Raw genomic sequence first — 26550 nt, 5'->3', positions numbered from 1 at the left:
GTTTAAAATATATATACATATATAGGTACTGCCATGTACATATATATGTACATATATATATGTATACACACACATACATACTACAGGTCCTTAAATGACGTTCTTTTGTTCAATGTCATTTTTTTTAAAGATTTATTTTTTATTTATACAATAGCTAGGGTACAGGCCATAAGCTTTTTTTATAACTTTACAAGGGGGAAAAATAATTAATTCCTGGCCAGGGCCATTGTCTGTGTGGAGTCTGCATGTTCATTCCACATCTGTGTGGGTTTTCTCCAGTCACACCAGCTTCTTCCTACATCCCAAAGTTGTGTACATGAGGTGAACTGGCATGTCTAAATTGCCCCAGTCTGAGTGTGGGTGTGTGTGTGAGAGAGCCCTGCAATGGAAGGTGTCCTGTCCAGGGTGGATTCCTGCTTGAACACTGAGCTGTCTGGATAGGTTCTGGCACCCATGATCCTGAACAGGAAAAACGAGTTGAAAAGTGAACGAATACATAAATGCAAATTACTGTTTTATATTAAAAGTGTTTGGAGTTTTTATTTAGAATTTTGGTGATATCTTTGTGATCAGAAATATGCTGCAAGAGTTTAACTCATTTGTATTGATTACCTATGATAAAACTAATTTCACTGCACATTGTTTCCACTAAAGTCCCAGTTTCTGGAACCTGAGGAAGATGCTAAGTGAGCGCTTATCTATATGTGTATATTTTTAAAAACAGCAAACATAAAAAATATTTAAAAATTTAGTCTACATTTAGAACATGTTGTTCTGATACAGGCCATTTCTGAACAAGAAAAGTGTATTTTTCTGGAGTAAATTTTCACTTTATCACAGCATCTTTCAAAAGCAACATATTTCTCATTGGCATTTCAGAAACATAATTTTAGATTCTTGGTTCTTTGGCCAATACCAGAATCTTCATAATACAATGACATCTTATACTCAACACATAATAAACAGTTCGGAGGAATACTTACAGAAAATCATTTACTGCCCGGCATTATTTTCAACATACCACAATAACTATGTAAGTAGGTTATGTAAATCTAAAAAAAAAATTTTTTTTTATATGAACAAATTTTGGAGTTGAAAGGAACCACTGAGAACATTTATCTCACCTCCATTCGAGGTCTAAGACAAAAAGTACAAACTCCTTATTTACAAAAAAAGGTCTTTATATTTCGCCCCTGCCTACAGCTCTAGTTTCATCTTTTTTTACTTCCCATTAGAAGCCTTGTGTCAGCTGTGCTGAAACTCACCATTTCCTATTAATTTGCTAAGTTCTTTCATAATTCAGTATCTTGGAACATATATTCCTTTGGTCTGAACTTTACCAGGACCCATCCACACTTGGCAAACTGTTTATCTTTTACCACATCATTTGAATCATAATCACCTAGAATACAATTTAAGTTTGAACATAGAACTCTGAGGGTGGGATAATTCTAAGCAGATAAAGAACTGCAAAGAATCTTGAACTTGATTTAACAGGTAGTTATTGTGTTACTGGTATAATTTCTGTGTAGGATGTAGGATGTAGCATATGAATAAATACGACAGATTTTGGGGAATTTGTTTTTTATGTGAGAGAAGCGAGATATAAATATAGACTAAATGAAGATGAGGAAGAACCCTGAAGTGCTAAATTTGAATTGAAGGTATAAATATAAACTCACTTAAAAAAGAGAGAGAAATAGATACTCCATGGTTCTGCACACTGAAACGGCCAATCTGCAATGGTAAGCAATAGCAATGAGCATATCTATATATGCAGACTTTGTTTTTTAATTCCACTCATCACTAAAAAGGTAGTTGTAGCATTATTGAAAAAATAGTTTATTCCATGTCTGGAGCAAGAAAAGTACAAGGTAAGCCTGAGTGTCATGTTATGCTCATATTAAGGGATGTTCAAAGACTAGAGTCATGTCTAAAAAGACATATGAGCCAATCACTGGTCAACTTTGAGGCAATTTTAATATCAGAAGGAATAAGTATATACTTATTATTCAAAGAATAAAAAATGCCAGATAACAAATGAAAAAACCGTTAGAACTTTTTTTAAAAAAGCTACCTTTCTTAGTAGCTCCCAATGTAATAAACGATCAGGTAACGATTATTAGTATAAGCTAAGAATGGTGAAAGGTTGTGGGAGTATTCATAGTGTCTCAAAGCATCAAACTACAGATGCTGTGCTAAACTATAAGGAGGAAAATATAACTTCAAGGTGGGGTGGTCTGGTTATCACAATCTTAACCAAGTGATAAAATATAGCTTCACCAATAGTGGGACAACCTGATAGACTCTTGATGTAATGCAATGTTCACAAGACTCCTATGTAATATTTCTGCTGAAACTGTTTATCTTGAATGTAACCAGATGGAAACTGTAAGTTAATTATAAGAATTAAGTACATGAGAAAAATTTTAACTACCCAGATTACCCAAAATTAGAAACTACCCAGACACTTCAAAAAAGTCACTGTCATGACAAAACAAAGAAATCTTCACTCTCAGAATCTAGCTCTTTTAACTGGCACCTAACATGTATTCAGAGTTTGTTGTATGAATGAGATAACTGATATGCCAGACAGGTTAAAACAAAGATTCTAGGAATGTCTACACACTGTGGCTCAAATTTAATCAAATCCATCAAGCAAAGAAGCCAAATAAATGTTCCTATTTGATTTGAACCATTGTAATAGATACCCACACACCAGTACTCAAAATGACTTAAAAATCATAAAAACCCTCCAGCAGTTTTACCCTTAAGTCATTACAGGCATGTTTTCATTTTAAATTCTTTCATAGTTTAACTCAAGGAAATCAAGAAAATGCATACCTGTTCTATATCCTTGGAATTAGAAGTCTGATTTTCTCCCATTACTCCAGGCTGTTCATTTTCCCACGGTAACTTATTTTTTCCTTTTCCTGCACTTAACACCCTTCGAGTACAGATAGTTGGACTATAAGATCCATAAATTTGCATGCTATCCCTTGTGTGATCACCACAATGACAATGTGCACTCTGAGTTCTGTTACCAGCCAAAAGCCAATCTGCATCTGCTCCATGTGCCAAATGGCTGGACCGACCCTGCGCGGAAGATGGCGTGAGTATTGCATATTCCACAAATCCCTGTTCAGTTAACCTTGGGAGGGTTTTCCTAGCCAATCGGGCCTGCACAGCATTCATAACTCCATCTCCATTATCTTGCAGTTCAACAGTATCCACAGCTTTGAAAAGTATGCTAGTTTTACCTGAGCCCATTGATGATGCCAACACAGCAAAAGCTTCTAGAGCTGCTTGGCGTACCCTGCGTTTGCTATCTACAAGAGCTGGGGCAAGATCAAAAGACAGTTTGGGTAAATCAAAATCTTCACTGGGATATGTCAGGAGGGAGCAGATGCAAATGTTCACCACCTCCTCTCTTACTCTGGAATGCTTATGTTTGAGATGATCCAGAAGTAAAGAAAGCACCTGCTGAGGACCAACTTCCTTCATTAGCTTGAGGAAGATTTTCATGTATTCTTGTTTAATCACCAACTTGTTATCTGCCAGCACTTTGACAGAAGCTGCTATAACTGGTGCCAAGAACTGTTGTACCTGATCTCCAAGGCGAATAACTAGTAAATGCAGGACCTGAAGTGTGCCATGGACCACTTTGAAGTTAGAATCATCTAACAAGTTATAAAGTAAGCTAATGAAACTGACAAGACTAGAATGAAGGGTAGAACTAGGGTTAAATCGTCTCATCACCTGTTTTAGTTCCTCAACTGCCTGAGTCCGGTTCTTGTAATTTTCTTGATCTAACAATCTTGAATGCAGCTCCTGAGGAATAATCCCAAATTTAAGATTGCTGTTGGAAAGAGTCACTGCACAGGGAAGGGGATCTTCAGGAAATCCAGAGGTTTCAAGTTCCAAATAATAAGGAACCTGATTTCCAAACTGGGACTCCAAGCGGCGATTGTAGTGTCTCCTCAGAGCAGAAGGCAGGCGAGAGATATAGGACTGAAATCTCTCTTGGCCTAGTCGCTCCCCGATTTGTTGAAGTGCTGAGAAAGCAGTCTCAGATTCTTCTTCTATTTCCTGATCGCCAAGTTTTCGGGCTAAGGATATTATCACCTCCGTAAGATCTAGGCCGAACAACAAATCCTCAGGAGTAAGCAAGATAGGGAACAGTAGTGCTGTGGAAGCTCTAAGTCGGGCATCGGTACTTTCTAATCCTTGTTGTATAAGTGTTCTCAGCACCTGCCCAGAACTACGTTTCAGACATATGTGTAGAATCTGCAGGGCATCTTTCCGTAGAGCAGGATTTTCTTCTCGTAAGGAGGCAACTAATTGAGGCAGAAGCACTAAACTAAACGTCTCTTCCAGCTGGCCTGCCTCCCCCTGACCCCGGAGAACATCCGAAAGGAGTTGCAAGCAGAGTCGCTTTTCATCACTACCCCCTTCCAAGAGTACTCGGCCCAGGGCCCTATACAACGCTTCCTTACGTCGGGGAAAGCCGAGTCGACCACCCCGCCGGGGCAAGGCAGCCTGCAAAGCCTGGAAGGCCTCGGAAGGATCAGGCACGGTGCGTAGGTGTTGAAGAAGCCGCGTCTCCTCTTCGTCTCCCCCTGACAAACCACCCCCAGACCCAGACCAACTACTTGAGATTGCCTCCGTGGGCATCAAGAGGGCTGAGGCCAGGGGTGATGGTGTCGGGGGGCAGGAACCGTGATCTCCGGCAGCTCCACGGCAGCAGTAGTTTTTCTCTCCTCTCATGGTGCTCCCACCTCGACTATCATCAGTCTCTGGGGCGGAAGGACGACAGCGGCTCTGGAGGCGATAGGTACAGAAAGCTGGAGAGGTCGGCAGTAGGAGCAGCGCGGAGGGCGCAGCCGCCATGGAGGGTGGTCAGGAGGCGGAGGCTGCAGAAAACCATCCTCTCTGAAAGGCTCGATGGAGCCCAAGCTTCTTACTCCAAGCCAAGTCGCAAGCTGCAGAGGATGAAAAGAAAGAGCTTCAGCCAGTTGCCAAATCTGGCCCCCGAACCCTGGAGGCCGCCTTCGGCAAAATGGCCCCCGCCGGAGCCCCAGACCCCACTGCTGCCACCGGGCGTAACCAGGGGCACCACGTGACCAAACCGACCGCTTCCATGGTGATGGACCCAGCGCGGACCTTTTGACCCGGAAATCAATATGTCATGATGGATGCTGGGTCTTGTAGTCCACGTCGGGTGTTACGAAAAAGTCGAAGACTCCTGGAAAAGGAAGTCAGAACATTGCGAACGTAGCGAACGTAACGGAGAAGGCCTGGGGGGCGAGGGTGGGGGGTGCGGGCGAGGCGGGGGGTGCGGGCGGGGGGGGTGCGGGCGGGGAAGGCAGTAGGCGGAAGTGACGCCATTCTCGCTCTGGGCGGAAGTTTCCCGCCCCACCCGTAAGAATTAGGGTTTGACTGGAGGCAAGTGAGGATCTGCTCAGTCTCCAGTTGCCCACGGCTACTCCTCCGGTCGCTGGCGGCGTGATTCCTGGGACTCAGGTACTTTCCATTTGCTGTCGTCCCGGCAGGCGTGTGCAGTGTTGCCGGAAGGCCGCTGGTGCTAGAGGAAGATACGAACGAGACCCAGGCGAGAGAGAAGAGAGGGAAGGAGAGGGGAGAAGAAAGGAGGGGGAGGGAGAGATGGGGAGAGAGGGAGGGAGAGAGAGTGGGAGGGGCGACATCTTCTTGTGCATCTTCTTGTCACCATTGTGGCCCTGAGAAAGTGCGATCTTTTCTTCGTGCGATGAGCTTTCTCCGCATCAAGGCCAAGCTCATGGGTCGCACGTACGTTTCTTCAAACCCTCGCTTTGGGCCCGCTCCCCCTTTTCATGTTTCTTACCCTCGGATCGTGGAGGGTTATTGGCCTCTATTTTTCTTTATCTTTAGCACTTCAACTTTTCTTTGAAGACGTAATTATCTGGAAATAAATCTGTTTTTTCCTATAACTGCCTCTTCTTTAGGAGCTAGCTGTCTCCTAATGCAGTTCATCTGTGGGACTCACCCCCCTTCCCCCTGCCTCTTCCTCCGCCACCCCAACCTCCCTGCTGGATCCTCACGCGGCTCTGTAGCCTTTCAGTCTCCTGGAAACCGAGATTGCAAAGACAATTTCAGTTGCGGTGGAAGTTTTGAATATCACGGTTCTTGGAGAATTCCGCCCTGTGCATTTAAAGCTGTTAGTAGATATTTCTTTGTTTTAGCCGAACTGTGCGTTTGTAAATGAAACTTAAGCGGACACAGTCGAACAACTTGAGTGCCTGGTGTGAGGCTGCATCCTAAGAGTGTGGGAGAGTGTTGTTTTGAACACTGTTACTTTTGAATGACCCAGAGAGAAAAGTCAGTTATCATTTGAGGTCCCTAATTTAATGCTCTTCAAATGCAAGTATTTTTAATGTGCTCTCTGCCACATGGGATGGCTCTTAAATACTTTAAAAATCTTAACGGCAATTGAGTCATATATGACAGTCACTTTATAAATAATGTTGCTGAATGATGCAAATTCAAAAATCACCACTGGATGTTGTCTTAAAGCACAATTTTAATCAACAGAGGTTTCTTTTTTTCTTTTAGGAATAGAGTAAATGTAAGTTAGCCTTGCATTTTTATGTTTTGGCTTAAGTTCTAGGTAAATATTGATATTAATCATTTTGGTGTCTAAATGAATCTGCCTAAATTTGGTTTGGCTAGCATATTTTGGTAGAGGAAGGGTAAGAGGGAGGGGGTTTGACATCCAAGAGCTAATTGCAGCAGTAGTTAATGATTCTTATATTTACAATATAAGTTCAAATTTATACTTGTCATGCGTGCTCAGACTTCAGGAATCTAAATCAAGCTAAGTTAAACAAGAGCATGAAGCACACATTAGTATGTACACATTAGAATGTTAGTTTTTTTGTTGCAGTACAAGATAACACTTCCACTGATAGAGTGTTCAGGTTGAAAATCCAGTGCACCCTTTCCTGTGTCTAAGAACTTGGCATGACAAGTTAATAAGTAGAAGTTGTGTTATAATCATGGAACTAGAAAAAAAGAACTTGCAAAGTATTGAGTGATATTTCATCATCATGCTAGAAATTTAAGAATTATCCTTTCTACAGAGACTACTTTTCAAAAGTCTTGGATATGTTAATCAACTGACATCATAACCTTTTTCTTGGAACAAAGCAAGTGGAATTTTCATTTTGACCTTTTTCTCTGAAGATCATTATGTTAGAGAATGCGATTTACATCTGCCACTTTTTTTTTTTTATTAAGACTTTGAAGATGCGTTTGTCTCCATGATGGACATATAGAACTTATCACATACCTTATTGTCTTTTGGGTTTATGAAAGATAATATCATCCATTTAATGTATATTCTGTTTATTTCTGTTACAAAACAAATTTTAAACAGTCTTATTCTTGAATTTTAGAAATCCAGGCAATTCTATAAATTGATGGAAATAGCCTTCTATACTTAACCATAGGTATAGCTAGGATAAATTTTATTTCAAAGTCGATAGTAGTAGAATACAACATTAGGCGTACTAATAGTACACTTCTGAAATTTGATAGGAGGTAACTAAAGATATATTGAAAATAGCAAATTCAGGTAAAATAAGTTAAAAATATCAATAATTTCAGAAAGGTTTAATTAAATTAATGGATTACGGGAATGTTTGTAATACGGGTCTTAATTTTTAGAGCTGAACTTAAGCAAGGTGAACACAATTACCCAGAAAATACCTTTTTTTCCCGTAGTCAGAGATAATGCTGTAGTTTTTTCTGTTCTTATTCAAATTTTATAGAAATCTAGGAATATTGAAATCAGTGTGAATTCTGTTAACTGTTAAGAATTTTGGGTGGTTTAAGAAATTATTGAGAAGAAATCCTGCATAAATGAAATATAACTATTAATACTAATAGGTGATTATAATAACATTACTATATATAGAGTTTTTGCTATGTGCCATATGCTGTGCTAGATACTTAATGAATATTAATTCATTTAATCCTCACAGTTTTTTAATGTTACATTCTCTACATTTGTATTACAGAACATTTTATGGGTGTTTCCACTGGATAATAATTGGGCAGAGGAAGAAAATAAAACTAAAATTAGTTACTTTAGTTGCTCCCTCAGAGCTTTGGAAAAGTCTTGGTGAAGAGAGTATTGAAATTGTAGGATAAAATTAGATGTTTTCCATTAATTCATATTTTATTGTGTATCGCTTGATTATATATATAATAAGGATAAGAAATTATGAGCTCCATTTTATATAATTAGGATTAAACAGGTTTTCTTGATATATGCAAGTCACAGTTTCATTTATTAGGTTTAGATTCCAAAGCCATTGTACATTTCTATCCTAAGTCAAAACAATAATTTTAAACAAAAATCTATTTTTGTTTTTTTGCTTTTTAAGCACTAATTTGGTGTAAATTAGCAAGATTTCACATCCATTGCCACCAGGTTTTCAGTGAACAGAGTAATTACATAATTTAGAGCTTTAACTGGATGTAATAATGGCGTGGAGGAATTTCTATCTTTTGTATTATACTCGAATCCATGATATAATCATTCGTATTATAATAGGCTTTTAATTTAACTTTTGTTTATCTAGATGTAATGAAAGTCAACCTACGAGAAAAGGAAAATATGCCAACTTGTTCCATAGGCTCACTGACAAAATACTACACCATCATCAGATAAAATCTTCTGTGAGGAAAATTGAACTGTGGGCAAGAATTTTAAGAAAAAAGCCCATATGATAAAAATAGTTTTCTAATTCATAAATCACACTTTTTATAGAGAAGTCTCTGTTTGGGCTTTTCTTTTTTCTTCTTTTTTTTTTTTAATAAACAATCATTTCACTCTACACTTATTTGCTCATTGTTGCAGATAATTGCCTCCCAGCTGATTTCAGCACCATTGTTTTGTAGCTTGGGTGTCAATTAAGTACTCAGGAAACTCACAGCCTGACCTTTGTTAGCTTTCTTTTAGAAGCTAAAACTGTGAAGCTTCTGTGACTATGGAAAGTTTGCTTTAATTTTATCTAACATAGTAACATAGTATTAAAGAACTTTGGAGACTAGCTTACCAAGGTTTAAATCTTGTCTGGGACCTTCATCTGTAAAATAGCAACAGTAGTGAAAATGTCTATCTTAAGGTGTTACTCTGAGGATGAGGGGAGTTAATCATAAAAATATGGAACAGTAATTTATTTATTATGATAATTGATCAAAGGTGTTCTAGATGCTCTTTATATTTTACTGATTGGCTGTTACATTTGATAAACCTGCATTGACACATGGTTATTACCTAAAGTCTACAGTTTAGCTCAGGATTCATTCTTGGTGTTGTATATTCTGTGGGTTTGGACAAATGTACAATGATATGTATCTACTATTATAGTATTTAGAGTAATTTCACTGCCTTAAGAATCCTGTGTGCCCTACCTGTTCATCACTCTCTTTCTCCTAACTCCTATTTATCATTGATCTTTTTACTCTCCATAGTTTTGCCTTTTCCAGAAGGTCATATAGTTGACATTCAGTGTCATGAGTGTGATTGAAAAACTAATAGTAGTTAGTTTACAAGATCAATTCTATAATAAGTTAAAGAACAGATCCACATATAAACCTATACCTTTTGGTTGCTGTCTTACAAATATTCTATTCTGGAGTAAAGTACCCATGGAAGACCCAGAAGTTTTTCAGACTTGTTCATACCATGATTGAAAATTATTCTGCTAGATGTGTGGGGATTATTTGGAGATAGCAGAAGTAAGTGTAGTGATATCAGCTATTAGGTGGTTATGTTAACATAATTTGTAGACAGACTTAAAATTTGATGTAAACATGTTTAATAATGCCATTGTTGTTAAAGATAAAGTCTGTCCACTCAAAAATACACAAGAATGAAGTGCTGGGCGCTCCTAGGCCTGCCAATATTTATATTAATAGTTTCAGGATGTTTGCATTTATTTGGTAATACATGTAAGACAGAAGCCAGATTTTCTACTTTTTAATTATTCCTCTAACTTAAGTTTGATGTGTGAATGAGACAGGAGGAAACAATTCATATTGTATGGGTATGTCTTTTATCTGTTATAAGCAGCTGCTACCATTCATTCTGAGGATCCATGTATTAATTTCTTATGAATGCTGTAACAAATTACCACAAAATCAGAAAGTTATGCTCTCACAGTTCTGGAGACTAAGTCTGATCATTGGGCTGAAAATGAAGTGTTGGCTGGGCCTTACTCCCTCTGGAGGCTCTAGGGGAGAATCTGTTCCTTGCCTTTTCCAACTCCTGGTGACCTGTCAGTGTTGCTAGGTTATTTTCTGCATTGCTCAAATTCCTGCCTCAGTGGTCATATACTGTCTCTGTTTCCTTGTGTGTCAAAAGTCCCTCTTACTGCCTTTTTATAAGGCATGTGTGACTGTCCTCAGGGTCTACCAGCATAATCTCCATCTCTCAAAATCCTTCATCATATCTGCAAAGTCTTTTTTTGTTAGCATTTATTTATTTATGCATGTAACAGCTGGGATGTAGGTCAGAGGTGCGGGGGCTAGGGGGCCCATGAGAGGATTCACCAGCGACAGAGTGGGGAACAGAACAGGCAGATTGACTGAAATACACTGCTAAGGGGAGCAGGGGGTGAGACAGGATTGGTCTGCTGTGCCATGTGGGTCACTTCCCTGGCTGGGGATCAAACTTGTGCTGCAGTAGATGCCGGTTGCTTCATAGTGCTGACATTTAACCCCTTGAGCCACCAGGGAGGCCCCTGCAAGGTCTTTTATTATACAAAGTAACAGTCAAAGGTTGCAGCAGTTATAATATATAAGTCTTGGGAGAGCCATTAACAACCTACCACAGTGCTGCTGCCTCTACTTTTCCTTCTCTTTTGTTTTTATTCATTTTCATTTTCTGGAAGAATAGAGTGGAAAGTAAATTGAGTACGATCTACATTTTTTATCAAGATTTAGCTGATATGGCTTAGATTAGTAAGTGAACTATATTGTTCATAGTACAGGACATCAGATTGTGTTCACATTACTTTTTTGTTGTTGATGAATTAGTTGATAGTAATGGTACCTTTATTAAATTCATCACCTATTATCAAAGTAATATTGTGTCTTTGGTTAAAATGTGTAAATTGGCATGAAATTCCTTTGCAATTGAAGCGTCTTTGATAGGTTGATAGCGATAGTGATACTGGTATTGAGAAAGTAGCCATATACTGTTATTGAGAAAATAGTACTAGCAGTATTTCCAGCAAGGTTCCCCCACACACATTTGCATTTTGTTTCCATATGTATGTCAGACTTGAATTTATAGATGGGTAACAGAAGAACTGGCAGAGTTTTTATCTAAAAAGCCATTGTCAAGAGACTTCAGTGATTGAAGGATATATTACGTAATATTTGAATCACTGTTTCCCTAATAACCAAAATAAAGCAGTTGAATTATATGATTGCTAACACCCCTTTTAACTCTTAAAATCTATTTGGTATGGGGCCTCCCTGGTGGTGCAAGGGGTTGAGCACCACACTATGAAGCAATCTGCACCCTCTGCAGCACGAGTTCCATCCCCGGCTGACCAGGGAGCTACCCACATGGCGTAGCAGACCTCTCCTGTCTCACCCAATGCTCCCCTCAGCAGTGTATTTCGTCAGTGTGCCTGTTCTGCTCCCCACTCTGTCTCTGGTGGATCCTCTCACCCTCCCGTGCATTTGGCCTGTACCCCAGTTCTTGTACAAATAAATAAATAAATCTTTAAAAAAAAACCTATTTGGTATGTAGTACAAAGTATTTATTTATTTATTTAAAAAAAAGATTTATTTATTTATACAAGTACTGGGTACAGTCAGAAGTGCAGGAGGGTGAGAGAATTCACCAGAGCCAGAGCAGGGAACAGAACAGGCAGACTGATGAAGTACACTGCTGAGGGGAGCAGCGGGCGACTGGAGAGGTCTGCGCACCATGTGGGACCCTCACCTGGAGACCGGGAATTGAACCGGTGATGCAGAGGCTGCAGGCAGCTTCACAACCCAGCGCTCAACCACTGCGCCACCAGGGAGGCCCTGTAGTACAAAGTATTTAAAACCAACAAAAAGACAAATCTAATTCATTTTATACTATTTCAAATAAGGAATCATATTGACAAAATTGTTTTGAAGTAATTGTTCTTGTTTTTTGTTTTTCTGTAGATGGACCACACATCCCCAACCTACATGCTTGCTAATTTAGCACACCTACATTCTGAACAACTTCTGCAGGGCTTAAACCTTCTTCGGCAACATCACGAACTCTGTGATATCGTTCTTCGAGTAGGTGATGTTAAAATCCATGCTCACAAAGTGGTACTTGCCAGCATCAGTCCATATTTCAAAGCAATGTTCACTGGGAACCTTTCTGAAAAAGAGAACAGTGAGGTTGAGTTTCAGTGCATTGATGAAACTGCTCTCCAGGCCATTGTGGAGTATGCCTATACAGGAACTGTTTTTATTTCTCAAGACACAGTTGAATCTCTCCTCCCAGCAGCAAACCTACTCCAGATAAAACTTGTCCTGAAAGAATGCTGTGCATTTCTTGAAAGCCAACTTGATCCTGGTAATTGTATTGGAATTTCTCGTTTTGCAGAGACTTACGGATGTCATGACCTTTATTTGGCAGCCACTAAATACATATGTCAGAATTTTGAAGCAGTTTGCCAGACTGAAGAGTTTTTTGAGCTTACACATGCTGATTTGGATGAAATTGTTTCCAATGACTGTTTGAATGTAGCTACTGAAGAGACAGTTTTTTATGCACTTGAGTCTTGGATCAAGTATGATGTACAAGAACGCCAGAAATACTTAGCGCAGCTACTTAACAGTGTGCGATTACCATTGCTGAGTGTTAAGTTTCTCACTAGACTGTATGAAGCAAATCATCTTATTCGTGATGATCGCACTTGTAAACAGCTTTTGAATGAAGCCCTGAAGTACCATTTTATGCCTGAACATAGACTCTCTCATCAGACGGTCTTGATGACACGACCTCGTTGTGCTCCTAAAGTACTGTGTGCTGTAGGAGGAAAATCTGGACTGTTTGCCTGTTTGGATAGGTAAATAGAAGTCTTTGTTAAAGGATTGCTACTAATAGATCTTTTATACTTTTTAAGTGTGCTGACTTTCTGTTGTTTTAAAAAATAGCTTTCTTTTTATTTTCTTATCTTCTTTTTTGTTTTTTCCTTTTCCTAAAAAATTTTACCTGGTTGTTTCAATCATATCATCCATTCTCTACAACACCTTCAATTATTAACATGACTTCTTCCTCCCAGTGCATAAATTTTATCCATCCTGGCTACTCAACTAACCCATTTTATCTCTTTTATTTATTTATTTATTTTTCTTTTTATCTTTTTCAAAGATTTATTTATGCATATAAGAGCTGGTGCACAGGCCAGAGGTGTAGGGGGTGAGAGGATCCACCAGAGACAGAGCGGGGAACAGAACAGGCAGATCAACTGAAGTACATTGCTGAGGGGAGCAACAAGTGAGTCAGGAAAGGTCTGCTGCGCCATGTGGGTTGCTCCCTGGCCAGACAGGGATCGAACTCGTGCCGCAGAGGCTGTGGACAGCTTCACAGGCTGCATCTTACTTAACCCCTTGCAACACAAGGGAGGCCCCTTTATGTCTTTTTAAATTTTCTTTGTGAAGCCATTTACATCTCTGAGTCAGACCAGATCAAGAGTATTTATTATTGCTAGCTATATCAGAAGATGTTAAAAAGGAGAGCTAGCAATCTATTATGAGGGCAGACTAGGGACAAAATGGGTTGGAATGAATATAGTTAATTAGAAGAACCACATCAAAATAAGAAAAAAATTCAGTACTGGTACACATTTTGGGCTTTATGTGCAATTTATTTTCTTCATTGTAAATATTTTTTAGTAACAGTTAAGTGCTTGCTTTCCTATTAACTTAGAATAGAGGGGCTGTGAAGTTACTATTCAAATTTGCCATTGCACTGTGAAAGTAGGCATACACAATACATATATGGATGATACCATAAACAGCTGAGTTCCAATAAAACTTTATTTACAAAAGTAGCTGATGAGCTGAATTTTACCCAGAGTGATAGTTTGCCAAATCCTAATTTAGAGTTTTATGAAATTAACTCTACTACTTTGAAAATACAGCTGGATGTTACATATTCAACCATGTAGGTTTTCCTTTGACTTTAACTGATTCATGAAAATGTTGGGATTTTGTGTATTTCTTTAATGCTATGAAATTCTGGCCATTTCTAAAAATTTGGTAGGTTGCATTTCCCACCTCCAATGGTAGGAAACTATTGGTATTTCATCAATGTCAACTGATATTTTGTGTCTTTAAAAAAATTCTCAGTATACATCTTAATTATATTCTAAAATAGGTAATGTTGAGATTGGTGGGATTTATAACATTAGTTATGGTGACTACATGAATTAGTTAACTCTTAAAGACATTGAATATTGGCATGAAGTAAATCATATTAGTCATTTAAATGTCTTGACAAAAAATTCTCAAGCAGTGGCCTCTTGGTTTCTCTATTAAAACTTACAAATTATTGAAGAGTAATAAGAGCTGTTCATATTTTTAGACCCAGTAATCTTTTAAAGAAAAGATTTTCCTTTCATTAAAAAAAATTTTCAATGTCACTTACACAGAGTTGTTTCTTGCAGTATTTTTATAACTATGGAAGAAACTGGAATAATTATTCAATTCTACAGAAAATATTAAACACCTGTGCATCAAGTATAGCATATTAGATTATGACTCTTCAGCAAGTTCATAATTTAGTTAAGGAGGCAAGTGTTTAAATAGTTCATTATAATACTTAGTGTTAAGACAGTGATAAAGATAATTCTGTTCAATTATTAAAGTGAGCGTATATCCCTTTTGAGGGATCTAGGGAAGTGTTGTGAAGAAGTTAATGTCCAAGTTGAGTGTTGATGGCTAAACAAAAACCAAGTAAGGAAAGATCCTGGGAGACCATGGGAAGTGCACAAAGACAATGCCATGACATACTATTTCTAAGTATTAATAAGCAATTGGCAGGCAATAGTCAATATGGACAAGGTCTAACTCCACTCTTCACTCCCTCTTCTCCCATTCTCTTTTTTTTTTTTTTTTTAATTTTCTAGAGGCATGTCTTATTTATTTATTTATTGTTTGTTTGTTTGTTTGGTTTATACATGCACTGGGTACAGTCAGAAGCGCGGGAGGGTGAGAGAATTCACCAGAGCCAGAGTGGGGAGCAGAGCAGGCAGAAGGACTGAAGTACACTGCTGAGGGGAGCAGCGGGCGGCAGGAGAGGTCTGCGCGCCATGTGGGACCCTCCTCCGGTGGCCGGGGAGCAGCCGGGGATCGAACCGGCGCCGCAGAGGCCGCGGGCAGCTTCGCAACCCAGCGCTCAACCGCTGTGCCACCGGGGAGGCCCTCCCATTCTCTTTTGAACCACTCCAGACAATAATTATCTCCACTGTCTCACTGAAACTGCCCTCATTAAAGTCAAATTGTTCCCTGATGTATTATTTTCATTGAAACAAATTCATGTTTTATTTATTTATTTAAAGATTTATTTATTTATATAGCAAAGCTGGCTATAAATAGGCCATCAGTAACTAATGAATATCCTTTAATCATACTAGACAGAATATTTTTATGCATCTGCATTACTGAGTTTGGGAAAATTGGCTACTTTTCTCCAACCTTTTTTTGCAATAAGATACATATTATTGTCACTTGCATGGATATAATATAAAAAATAAATATCCAAATGCCTATCAGTCAGCTTAAGAAATAGACAATACCTTTAACAATACTTTAAACAATACCTTTAAGTCTCTTTTTGCCCCTACTTGATGCCATCTTCTTCCTACCCCCAGGAAGGGATTGTTATCCTGATTTTTCTATATACTTTTCCTTTGCTTTTCATTGTAATTTCATCACATATATGTGCTCCAAAATAGTAGATTTACGTATTTCTATATAAATGCGGAAATATATAGTCTTCAGAGTTTTGTTTTCTTACTCAACAGTAAGTTTGTGAAATTCATCTCTGAGCCTGTATGAGGAAATAACTCATTTGCTTTCATTGGTGTTTGGTATTATAGTATATGGACATAATACAATATTTTCTTTCTACAGTGAACATTTTAATTGTAAGCATTATGAAGTTTTATACATAATGTACATACCCCAAATATACAGGTTAGGAATTATCACAAAGTGAGCATTAAAAATCAGATCAAGAACAGAATATGACCAACATCTAGAAACCACTCATTAGATCTTCCCTGTCCTCCCCAAAGGTAACCATTATCTTCATTTCTAATCCAGAGATTGGAAATGTTTTTGAAATTGATACAAATGAAAAGATACAGAATATATTTTATATTTGAATTGTTTACAGTTTTGACTATTACAACTAATGTCACTGTGGAACGTCCTGAGCACACATATATACATATGCATTTCTTTTGGCTATATTATCTAGGAATGGAATTATTTGGTCATAGGGTGGATATACTGCATCTTTTTTACTCATTCTCTTATCTACCCATTTAATGGATGGTTGCAGTGTGCTGCTGTGAACATTTCTGTCTGTGTATCCTGGTGCAAAACTAACTGTAATAGACCTTCAATAGAGTTAGATACATTGCTGAGTCAGACATATCTTCTTTACCAGATAATGTAAAATTGTTTTCCAGAGTAGCTTGTGTCAGTTTGCACTCTCACCAACAGATTAAACATTCCTTGTATCCATCTTCTTGCCAACAGTTGTTACTGATTTTTATTTTTTGCCAGTCTGGTAAGTGTCTTGGTTTTGGTGTGGTTTTGGTTTGCATATCCCTTATAATAATGAGATCAAACATATTTTTATTTGTCTATGGGTCATTTTGATTTTTTAAAATTAATTTTTCTGCTTTTTCTTTAGTGTGGAGATGTATTTTCCTCAGAATGACTCTTGGATTGGTTTGGCACCCCTAAACATTCCTCGCTATGAATTTGGAATAGGTGTTTTAGACCAAAAAGTCTATGTTGTAGGTGGTATTGAAACTAATGTGCGTCCTGGCGTCACTGTGAGAAAACATGAAAATTCAGTAGAATGCTGGAATCCTGATACAAATACCTGGACTTCTCTTGAAAGAATGAATGAGATTCGAAGTACCCTTGGAGTCGCAGTACTTGCAGGAGAACTTTATGCTTTAGGTGGATATGATGGGCAGTCATATTTACAATCTGTAGAGAAGTACATTCCTAAAATAAGAAAATGGCAACCTGTGGCACCAATGACTACAAAAAGAAGTTGTTTTGCTGCAGCTGTTTTGGATGGAATGATATATGCAATTGGTGGGTATGGCCCTGCCCACATGAACAGGTATTTTACTTAATCAAATTGAATATGTTTGTAATTTTTTTAAAGTCTCATTGATAATGATTGGATTTTAAACAATTGTGTGTATGAATAAACTTCCCCTTATAGTACTAAAAGTAATATTGATAGACATTTAGGAAATTTGATGTGCTTCACAATTGTAGTTCTTTTATATGGGGATGTAATACAACCTAAGAATCAGTTCCCTCTTATTTAATTTCATTAAATTCATTCATTCATTCAGTATAAATGGGCTAGATTTTATTCAGAAATCTGAAAAATAAGATAAAATTAGGCAACTTTAGATTCCGGGTGGTCTTGGTCTCTGTCTCTGTCTCTCTCTCTCTGTATATATATATATATATACACACACACACACACACACACACACACACACACATAAAAGTGTGTGAAGATATAGTCTGTTACTGAATTGCTTAATAGAATAAAGTGAAAAGTGTAATATACTCCATATAGTATTACTGCCCATCATTAACTTAAGCCTTACTGAGACCTTTCTGGATTCTTAATCCATAATCATACATATTTCGTGATGTATAAGGGTTATGTAGTTTTTATTCTTTGAATAAAGGAAAAATATATGTGAGAAAACAAAAACATAAAGTGACTGCTTATATGGAGAATAAATCGTAACTGAACCTTCACTCTAATAATAATTAGAGTGGTGTATATTTTATTAATGTGAGCATTTTAATCAAAGTATATTATGGTTTGTTAACTCACATAAGAAAGTAATAGCATAACAGCATTTTAGCTACAAATTTTTATTTCTCTGTCAGCTAAAATATTCACACTCTTTATTGCTCCCTTAGTTGAAAGAAAGGTATTTGGGACTCACACATGCATTTCTACTCGTTGAAAAACTGCTGCCAGAAATGTATAAGATAACTAGGTTAAGTGTTTTCGTTGTGAGAGAATACTCTTTGAAGTTTAAGTTCTTGCTATAGTTTATCAACTTCTTGTCCAGTGATTTTGCTCCAGTGGCTTTTATCCTGGTGTCCTTTCAGAGACAGTTAGAGTTTAATTCATAATCTAGTTTCTCTATTCTGAATTTAAGAACTATGTTACTGACTCTCAAATGTTTTAGACATTTCAGCTATTAAATTGGGACAAGAACAACCTCAACAAGCTTGCCTTTGTATCTCTTCAGAGGAAAACATAAGCTGAGAGGTCTTCTGGGGAAATTTTTTAGGAGTTCTGATTTAATTTGTACTTCCGTAATACAACTAGGAATTACCAAGTGTGTCTGGAATACAGACTTGTGTTAAATCCCTGAATTCTCCTAAATCACTCAAGTTATTTTCGTTAGCCAGTTTGTGTTATGAAATTTGCAGTGTTTGCAGTAAATCACCATGAATTCTGCAAGAAAAAAATATTCCTCCTCTTTCCTTCTCTTTATCTTCCTTTTCCTTTAGCTGTGTAAAGGTCATTAGAAAACATTTATATTCAGTTTGTGAGAATCAAAGTACTTTCACATGCATACTCATTTTAACTTTTTCTTCTGAGTCCTTTGAGATTGTATTATCCCTGTTTTTGCAGGTGAGAGGAAGTGACTTATCCAGGATTATAAAAGTTCATAGTGTTAGAGCTAGAGTTTATTCAACTCTAGGTATGCAGTATTATACTTGAACTAGGTTTTCTGACTTCATGTTCAATTCCATTAATATACCTTGGTGCTTGTACAGTATAATGAAATAAATCATGGCTATTTTACTGAGTCCATAGATAAGCTTTAATCCATGCAATCTTGTCAGCAAAATTGAAACATTTGTTTTATATCTATTTATTTGAACTTTTAAAACTATGGTGGGTTTTAGTATGAAGAGTGACACAAAGGATCTATGAATTAATTCTTTTTTTTTATGAATATTTGCAGTGTGGAGCGTTATGATCCAAGTAAGGACTCCTGGGAGATAGTTGCATCTATGGCAGATAAAAGGATTCACTTTGGTGTGGGTGTCATGCTAGGCTTTATTTTTGTGGTGGGTGGACATAATGGAGTCTCACATTTGTCAAGCATTGAAAGATACGACCCTCATCAAAACCAGTGGACTGTTTGTAGACCAATGAAAGAACCCAGAACAGGTAATAACAACTTACTAATTCTAAACAGTCAAACAATATTTTTAATAGTGATACTCCTTGCAGTTGTTCCCTGGAATACAATAATAAGGATTTTCCTTGTTCAGGAAAAGGAATTTGGGGAGGGAGTAAACTTGAAAGACAACTTGTTTAGACAAAACTAAATAGATTTCTTTATTGCCATCTTAATATGCCAATGTATATATTATGATTTCATAAGCTTGGAGAACACATTTTGAGAAATGGTGATTATAGAGTGTACCTTACAGAAGTTCTTTTTCTCTATATGATGAAAAATGTTTTTTTGTTGTTATACATACAGAGACAATATTTGGATTGTTCTTTTATTTTTTATTGTATGTAGGCAATCTGCATATTCACTTTCAGGTGTTCTCTCTTCCTGGGGTATAATTGAGCAAAAAAGAGTTGGACTTAGGGTTCCTAGAGAAAAACAAAAACATCTTAGAGGGAAAGAAGAAATTACTCTTTGAACCCAAAACTCAAATCGCATTTTTTTAAAGATTTATTTATGCATACAAGAACTGGGGTACAGGCCAGAGATACGGAGGTGGGGGGTAAGAGGATTCACCAGAGACGGAGTGGGGAACAGAACAGGCAGACTGACTGAAATACACTGCTGAGGGGAACAGCAGGAGAGTCAGGAGAGGTCTGCTTTGCCATGAGGGTTGCTCCCTGGCCGACAGGGAATCGAACCCGTGCTGCAGAGTCTGCAGACAGCTTCACAGCGGTGTATTCAACCTGCTGCACCACCGGGGAGGCCCCTGTATTTATTATTTTAAAGAGTCCTAAAACATAAACTTGCAAAGTAAACTATAAGGACAGAATGGAATTAATTGATTTAGTTGTTCATTATAGTTAATTTCTTGAGTTATCTTTGAGAGGAAAAACCATAAAACAATGAGAGGTAAAAAATTGGGGTGGCCTTATTCTTCTTAGAACTATATATAATAATACATAAAGTATAATTTTTAAAGCATAGATTATACAGGTCAATGTATTTTAAAATATTTTGATGCGTTTGAAAACTTGACAAAAATGATTTATAAATATATATGTAAACAAAATTCAGACAAATACATGGAAAGATATATACTACATATTTAGTATTTTCCTGTGGTAAAGGAGATGCAGAATAGGATTTAGGAGGAGAGGTGAAGGAAAATGTTACTTTTATTTATTTTTTATTTTTTTAGATGTCACTTTTAGATTTTTCCCCCTAGTAAACACTTATTGCTATACTGCTATAAAATTAGCAATAAATGGTTGAAATGTATTTTAAGAAAATGTTAAATACAAATCATTTATTTTTAATGAGATGTCTGCTTCATGAGTTAACATGTTTTTTCCTCTTTTTACTCACATTTTCTAGGAGTTGGTGCTGCCGTAATAGATAACTACCTTTATGTAGTTGGTGGTCACTCAGGGTCATCCTATCTGAATACCGTGCAGAAATATGACCCTATCTCAGATACGTGGCTGGATTCAGCTGGCATGATATACTGCCGCTGCAATTTTGGATTAACTGCACTTTGACAAGTATGGACTTGTGGAAATAGTATGGTGATGAACCTTGTGCCGCATGAAAGGATGCCGAATTTCCTGAAACCCAAAAGCTGCATTGCTTTCTTTTTAACTTGAAATGGCATGAAGACTCAAATGTTTTGTTGGGCACTTTGAATTGACAAGTAGCTTTGGTTGCTCTTGAATATATATATATAGTGAATCAATAATCAAAAAAAAAGGGGGAGAAGTTCTTGCCAGTTGAATTGTGCACTTTTTTTTTTTGTAGTACTGAGAATAGTTTTATGTTCACGTGAGTATATGTGGAGAGCACTTTGCTGCTTTGTTTCTTTGTTTAATTTCAGCTCTCTCCCTTTTCTTGATATGCACCATAATTTACTAGAATGAAAGATGCTTTGCTGCTGAGTGTATTGAATGAATGGACAGAGTGATGATACTGTCTGTTAGCTATAAATTCATATGCTTCACATTTTAAACAACTAAAGGGCTGCTCCCCCCACCCTCCCCAGTACTTTGTAAGGGTTGTAAATTACATGCCACATTGAATCATTTGAATATTCTTCCTGCTAAATCGCGTTTGGGCTGGGGATGTATTAAGTTTGCAGGACAAATACGCTTACTGTCATAATATTTGATGACCTATTTTAAAGATAAAGTCAAATACTTATTGTTTATGCCTTTGTTGTACAGGCAGATTAAGGCTGGATGAATTTAGTTATCCATCATTGCTATGCTAAGCATGGATAGACAGTTAAGCATAAAAGTTTTGGTTATTTGGTTTTTAAATTTATTTTTTGTCATACTATAGGCTTCCCAGTGTTGATGTAAATATTTGACAAATGTTGATCATCTGTAGTGCGTGTTGGTTTTTTAAAATACATCCTTTTAATAATTTTAGTTCTTTGCTTTTTCAAAGTGTTCAGATATAAAAATGGTGCTAACTGTAGGATCTCTAACAAGGCTATAATGATGTTCCTTTTGAATGTTCAGTATGAGAAATGCATGATATGTCTTGGTAGTATTTTTTATTTAAATGAGCTTGATTCATTTGTGTTTATTTAATATGTTAGTGATTTTAAATAAATAAATAGAATGTTAGTGATTATACTAATGTTAACATCCAAAAATCACCTACAAGGCCTAGGTTATGCTTTTCATGAGTGATTTAAAGAAAGATTTTTATCTTCTTTTGTCTTGTGCTAGATATTATATGTCCTTCTTAATACAGGAATATATGCATTAAATATAAAGCATTAGGCAGTTATGCATTACTTTATACATTTCTTAGGTAACAGTATTTTAGATAATGAGGAAACTGGAACTCAATGTTTACGTGAGTAATGGTTCTAAATTCAGTTCTATTTTGACTAATGACACGATCTTTTAAAGCAAAATTGTTAACTATAGCCAAGTGACAGCTAATTTAAAAGAAGTGGTTAACTCATTTTTTTTTAGCATGCTTTAGTAAATGTCTGTGGGTCTTGAATACATAACCATACCTGTGTTTTATTAGGATGGTACTTGTCTTTTTGGTACTGTAGTCATTTTGTTTTCTTTTGATTTTATTTTTACCTGTTCACTATCTCATTATAGTCTCTGCAAAACCAGTGTATATTTGTTTCCTAAGAAAACATTCATACTGCATTCTTAAGTGCCACAATGTTCTAAACTATTGTTAAGAAGCCATTTGTAATTATAAGATGTAGGTTTATTTGTTTGCATATGTTGTTTCTTGGAAACTTTATAGCCGGGAAATTTGCAGTTTTCCTTGTTCTTCCATAAACTGCCAGTTGTAGATTTAAATATATACTATAAAACTATGTAAAATTATCTTTACTCATATAAGTAATATCATGCTTTATGAATATTTGCACAGATTATAAAACCTTGCAAGTGAATTTTAGACTTTAGATTAAGAACTCAACAGGAGCTACTGATAAAATTAATAGACTGAATATTTTCTATGTTGCTTGTTTGAATAACATGATATATAGCAATAACTTTTTAATTAATTTGAATATATCCATTGAATAGAAACAAGGTGCACTATTATGATTGGCCTAGACTTTATTTTTAAAAAAGCAATTTAGAATAAATTTCATCATTTAATTTTAAATTGTAGCTCAGTTTCTTTCTGTTTATACCAATAAGATTGTTGAATACATCCTAACTCCCCAGATTATAAGGGAATGTGAAAGACTTAGAGAATTATTTTAATTGTAAACAGATAAACATTTTATTTTGCAGTGTATTACTCATTTGTCATCTTCACCATGAAGATAGTATAAAATGTAAAATTGACAAATTCGATCAAAGGCATATATTTATCATTGGTTTGGAAAATTTTGGAAAAATTTAGAAAAAATTTAGAAAAATCTAAATTTCTTATTGGTGAAAACTAAATGTAAAACATCTTGGACAGGAGCCTATACCAGGAACAAATTATGAAAATCCTTTAGAAGAAGAGAGAAAAAGCCCAAATTTAGAAATACTCATTTTAGGTTTGCTAAATGTACTATACCATTAATAACTACCAGAAATACTAATGTGACCTGACAGCTAATAACTATATAATATAGTCTTCTTGTATAGATTTATGAGAAGTTTCATCATGAGTGCTCCACTGACAGATTGTAAATTTAGTCAACATGTTTATGTTTAGGAGGATTAAAATGTTTAATTATAAATTCCCAGGGCTAAAGATATTAGAAATAATTTTATATACTCAGGCAAGAAGAAGAAAGTTGTTTAATATCACCCAAAACATATTTTGGAAAAAAGTGTGTAGGGGAAGTAGGTACAGAAATTAATCAGTTGGGAGATGATTGCCTTCTATAATTATGTTAGGAAGAATTAATCTGTTAGGAATGTTTGACTACTTAATATTTGTTGAATATAAAATTGTAGGACTTTAATGATTTTTAATGTTGCCCAAAGGATATTACATAAAAGTTCCATATGTTACCAATACGGTTTGAATATTAAATTATAGGAAGTGGTATCAAGTGATAGGAAAATGGCATTAGGTCTTGAAAAATTATTTTGATAGCTTGACAAATGTGGAGGATCTACTGTTTGTATGATATATTGTGCTAGATGCTGTCAGGACTAGAAATGTAAATAAGATAGAATCTTCTCACTCAAAGAATAAAATATAGTGAGGGAAACCTGTGCCCAAGTAACTATTATGCTGAAGTGTGAAACTAATTCCTTATCTCTAATATTATAAGAAATGATTAGAGGCCCAGTTTATGTATAAATTTTTGTGTCCTTTAATGTTCAGTTAGGTTTTATTGACATAAAAGTAAGAATTATAAAAAACCTAATGTTTATAGAACTCCAAACTTCCTGGGATTGGATATTTTTTCTAGTGGAAAACAACATTATAGAAACTTTAAAAAATATTTACTATATTTATCAAGACTGGCTAACATTGAAGGAAATATATGTATATATAATGCTATGTTTGTTTTCAGTTTTGGTGTTGGATTTCTGGTATTGTCACCTAAGTGCTCATTTTCAGGAAAATCAGATTCTACAATAAATATACAGCTTAAAGTTCAATAAACTTGTGATAACCTCTATAACCTCTGTAGTCAAAGTTAAGAAATTATAAGATGTCACATGTCAAGTTAACATCCAGTTCTACTTTTTTTTGTTTGTAAAATAGCACTTTAATTAGACCTGATTTAATTAGATATGATTATTCTATGGCTGGATATATATATAATGGATTTTCATTTATAGTATATTGATTCAGTGTTGATACACATTTATAAAGAGTGAGGAATACAGGTTTTAAAAACTACAGGTTTACAAGTTGTCTTACTGGTGTGAATATGGAGTCAAATAAAAATCCAGTTTACATCTCTGCAGAGAGAAAAGTTGTTATCCATATGTCTTTTATATTATACTTAGGGATAATTTATTGTTAATTTTGTAAAGTTATGTGTAAGTCCCATTTATTTTAAAATACTAAGCAAAAAGTTCCAAGTTTGCCTTAAAATACAAGTGAAATTAAAGAACTGGATGATAATGCCTATATTTTTGCCTTATGAATTGTGCTGTATCATAAACCAGAGATGGTTTTGACTTTAACAGGATTCTGAAATTTTGTAGATGTAGAGTACTAATAATTTGTACTCTCTTGCAAAGAATGTGATCTAGTTATGGATTGTGTTAATGTTTAACTGTTTTTGTATATGTATTTTACCTCTGAGTATATCTTTTTAGCATCAGGGTTTTATTTTTGTTTACATAGTAAAGTGGCATTTAACTTGATGAAGGTTGTATTGTCTTTTATTTTAGAAGTTCTTTATGTGTACTATTGTGATAATGCTCTGTAATGACTATGGTTAAATTTCGTTTAATGTGAAGTATTTAAAATAAATCTAAAAACCGTGATTTGTATGTTTCCATTATTGTGAACTTTGTCATGCTCAACTCTTAGGTTTTTTTTTAGTTAATAGGTAGTGACCATAAGAGTTGAGATGGGTGTGGGTTAGCTAGTCCTTTACATCCTCATTACCAGCTTATAGGCTAAATTCTGCCACTTATTCAGATGCTTACTAAAGAGATACTCATTAGCAAAGTAGGCACAGAAGAGTTCAGTCAGTAAGTTCAATGCAGTCCAAGCCTTTTGTTCTTTTAGATTCTTACCAGCCTTACCAGAATTATAAGAAAGGTTTACTTGAAGCAGGCAATGCAAAATTCTTTAGGATTCTGTTACTTTCATGTTGGTGAACCCTATTTCTCAATAAATATCCCTGACATTTTATATACTAATTAGCAAAACATGGGATGCTTACCAAATTATGGATAACAGGAAGAACTTGTAGCTTCCTGGATTACGGGTTTCCTGGTTAGAATGCCAACTATCCCTAAACTGCATTTTTTTTTTTTTAGGGGATACTTTTTTTTCTTTATATTTTATATTATTTTATATAATTCTTACATCATTTTTCATTTTTGCACAATGTATGTGTTTTCATTTTGGTTATATTCCCAATACAATTTGCACCCCCCCTTTTTTTTTTTAAAGATTTATTTATTAACACAAGCACTGGGGTACAGTCAGAAGCACTGGAGCATGAGAGAATTCACCAGAGCCAGAGCGGAGAGCAGAATAGGCAGACTGACAAGGTACACTGCTGAGGGGAGCAGCAGGCGGCAGGAGAGGTCTGTGCACCATGTGGGACCCTCACCCGGTGGCCGGGGATCGAACCTGCGCCGCAGAGGCTTCGGGCAGCTTCACAACCCAGCGCTCAAACGCTGCGCCACCGGGGAGGCCCAACCCCCCTTATTTTGATTGATTTTCGCATGTTGAACCATCCTCCTGTCCCTGGAATAAATCCTGCTTGGTCATGGTGAATTATCTTATGGATACATTGTTGGATTCTGACAGCTAAAATTTTATTGAGGATTTTTGCATCAGTGTTTATTAGAGATTGGCCTGTATTTTCTTTTTTGTGTTGCCCTTGTTCGGTTTT

General features: G+C 36.2%; 2 protein-coding genes across 7 annotated transcripts in view; one reads left to right on the top strand and one right to left on the bottom strand.

Annotated features, from left to right (window-relative positions):
- The window catches only part of TOGARAM1 (TOG array regulator of axonemal microtubules 1), a 62453-nt gene extending 57350 nt beyond the window's left edge, over positions 1 to 5103 (bottom strand). For all 3 annotated transcript variants that reach the window (XM_037503255.2, XM_037503256.2, XM_054690139.1), the window contains exon 1: positions 2845 to 5103. In XM_037503255.2, coding sequence (XP_037359152.1) covers positions 2845 to 4890 — 2046 coding nt within the window. In that variant the 5' untranslated portion in view covers positions 4891 to 5103. The remainder of the gene's footprint in view (positions 1 to 2844) is intronic.
- Positions 1453 to 25842, top strand: KLHL28 (kelch like family member 28). 4 transcript variants are annotated; one of them, XM_037503258.2, is made up of 5 exons: positions 1453 to 1745; positions 12217 to 13115; positions 16976 to 17419; positions 19314 to 19522; positions 20910 to 25842. In XM_037503258.2, the coding sequence occupies exons 1-5, from the start codon at positions 1743 to 1745 to the stop codon at positions 21071 to 21073; spliced, it is 1719 nt and encodes a 572-aa protein (XP_037359155.1). In that variant the 5' UTR covers positions 1453 to 1742; the 3' UTR covers positions 21074 to 25842. The 4 variants fall into 4 exon arrangements, with proteins under 4 accessions (XP_037359155.1, XP_037359157.1, XP_037359156.1 ...); XM_037503260.2 differs by having other exon boundaries at positions 1457 to 1497; XM_037503259.2 differs by lacking the exon at positions 1453 to 1745 and adding an exon at positions 5400 to 5523.
- Positions 25843 to 26550: the final 708 nt, after the last annotated feature.

This window comes from Talpa occidentalis, unplaced genomic scaffold, assembly GCF_014898055.3.
Source record: "Talpa occidentalis isolate TD23 unplaced genomic scaffold, MPIMG_talOcc4v2.1 talOcc4.11, whole genome shotgun sequence".
NCBI lineage: Eukaryota > Metazoa > Chordata > Mammalia > Eulipotyphla > Talpidae > Talpa > Talpa occidentalis.
Note: the sequence above shows the minus strand (reverse complement) of the source record. Positions and strands in the feature narration are given on the sequence as shown.

Excerpts from the sequence above, each read along its gene's own strand:
- KLHL28 (XM_037503258.2), top strand. Across the intron at positions 13,116-16,975 it reads CTGTTTGCCTGTTTGGATAG|TGTGGAGATGTATTTTCCTC; the intron begins GTAAATAGAAGT and ends CTTTTTCTTTAG. Across the intron at positions 19,523-20,909 it reads AATGAAAGAACCCAGAACAG|GAGTTGGTGCTGCCGTAATA; the intron begins GTAATAACAACT and ends CACATTTTCTAG.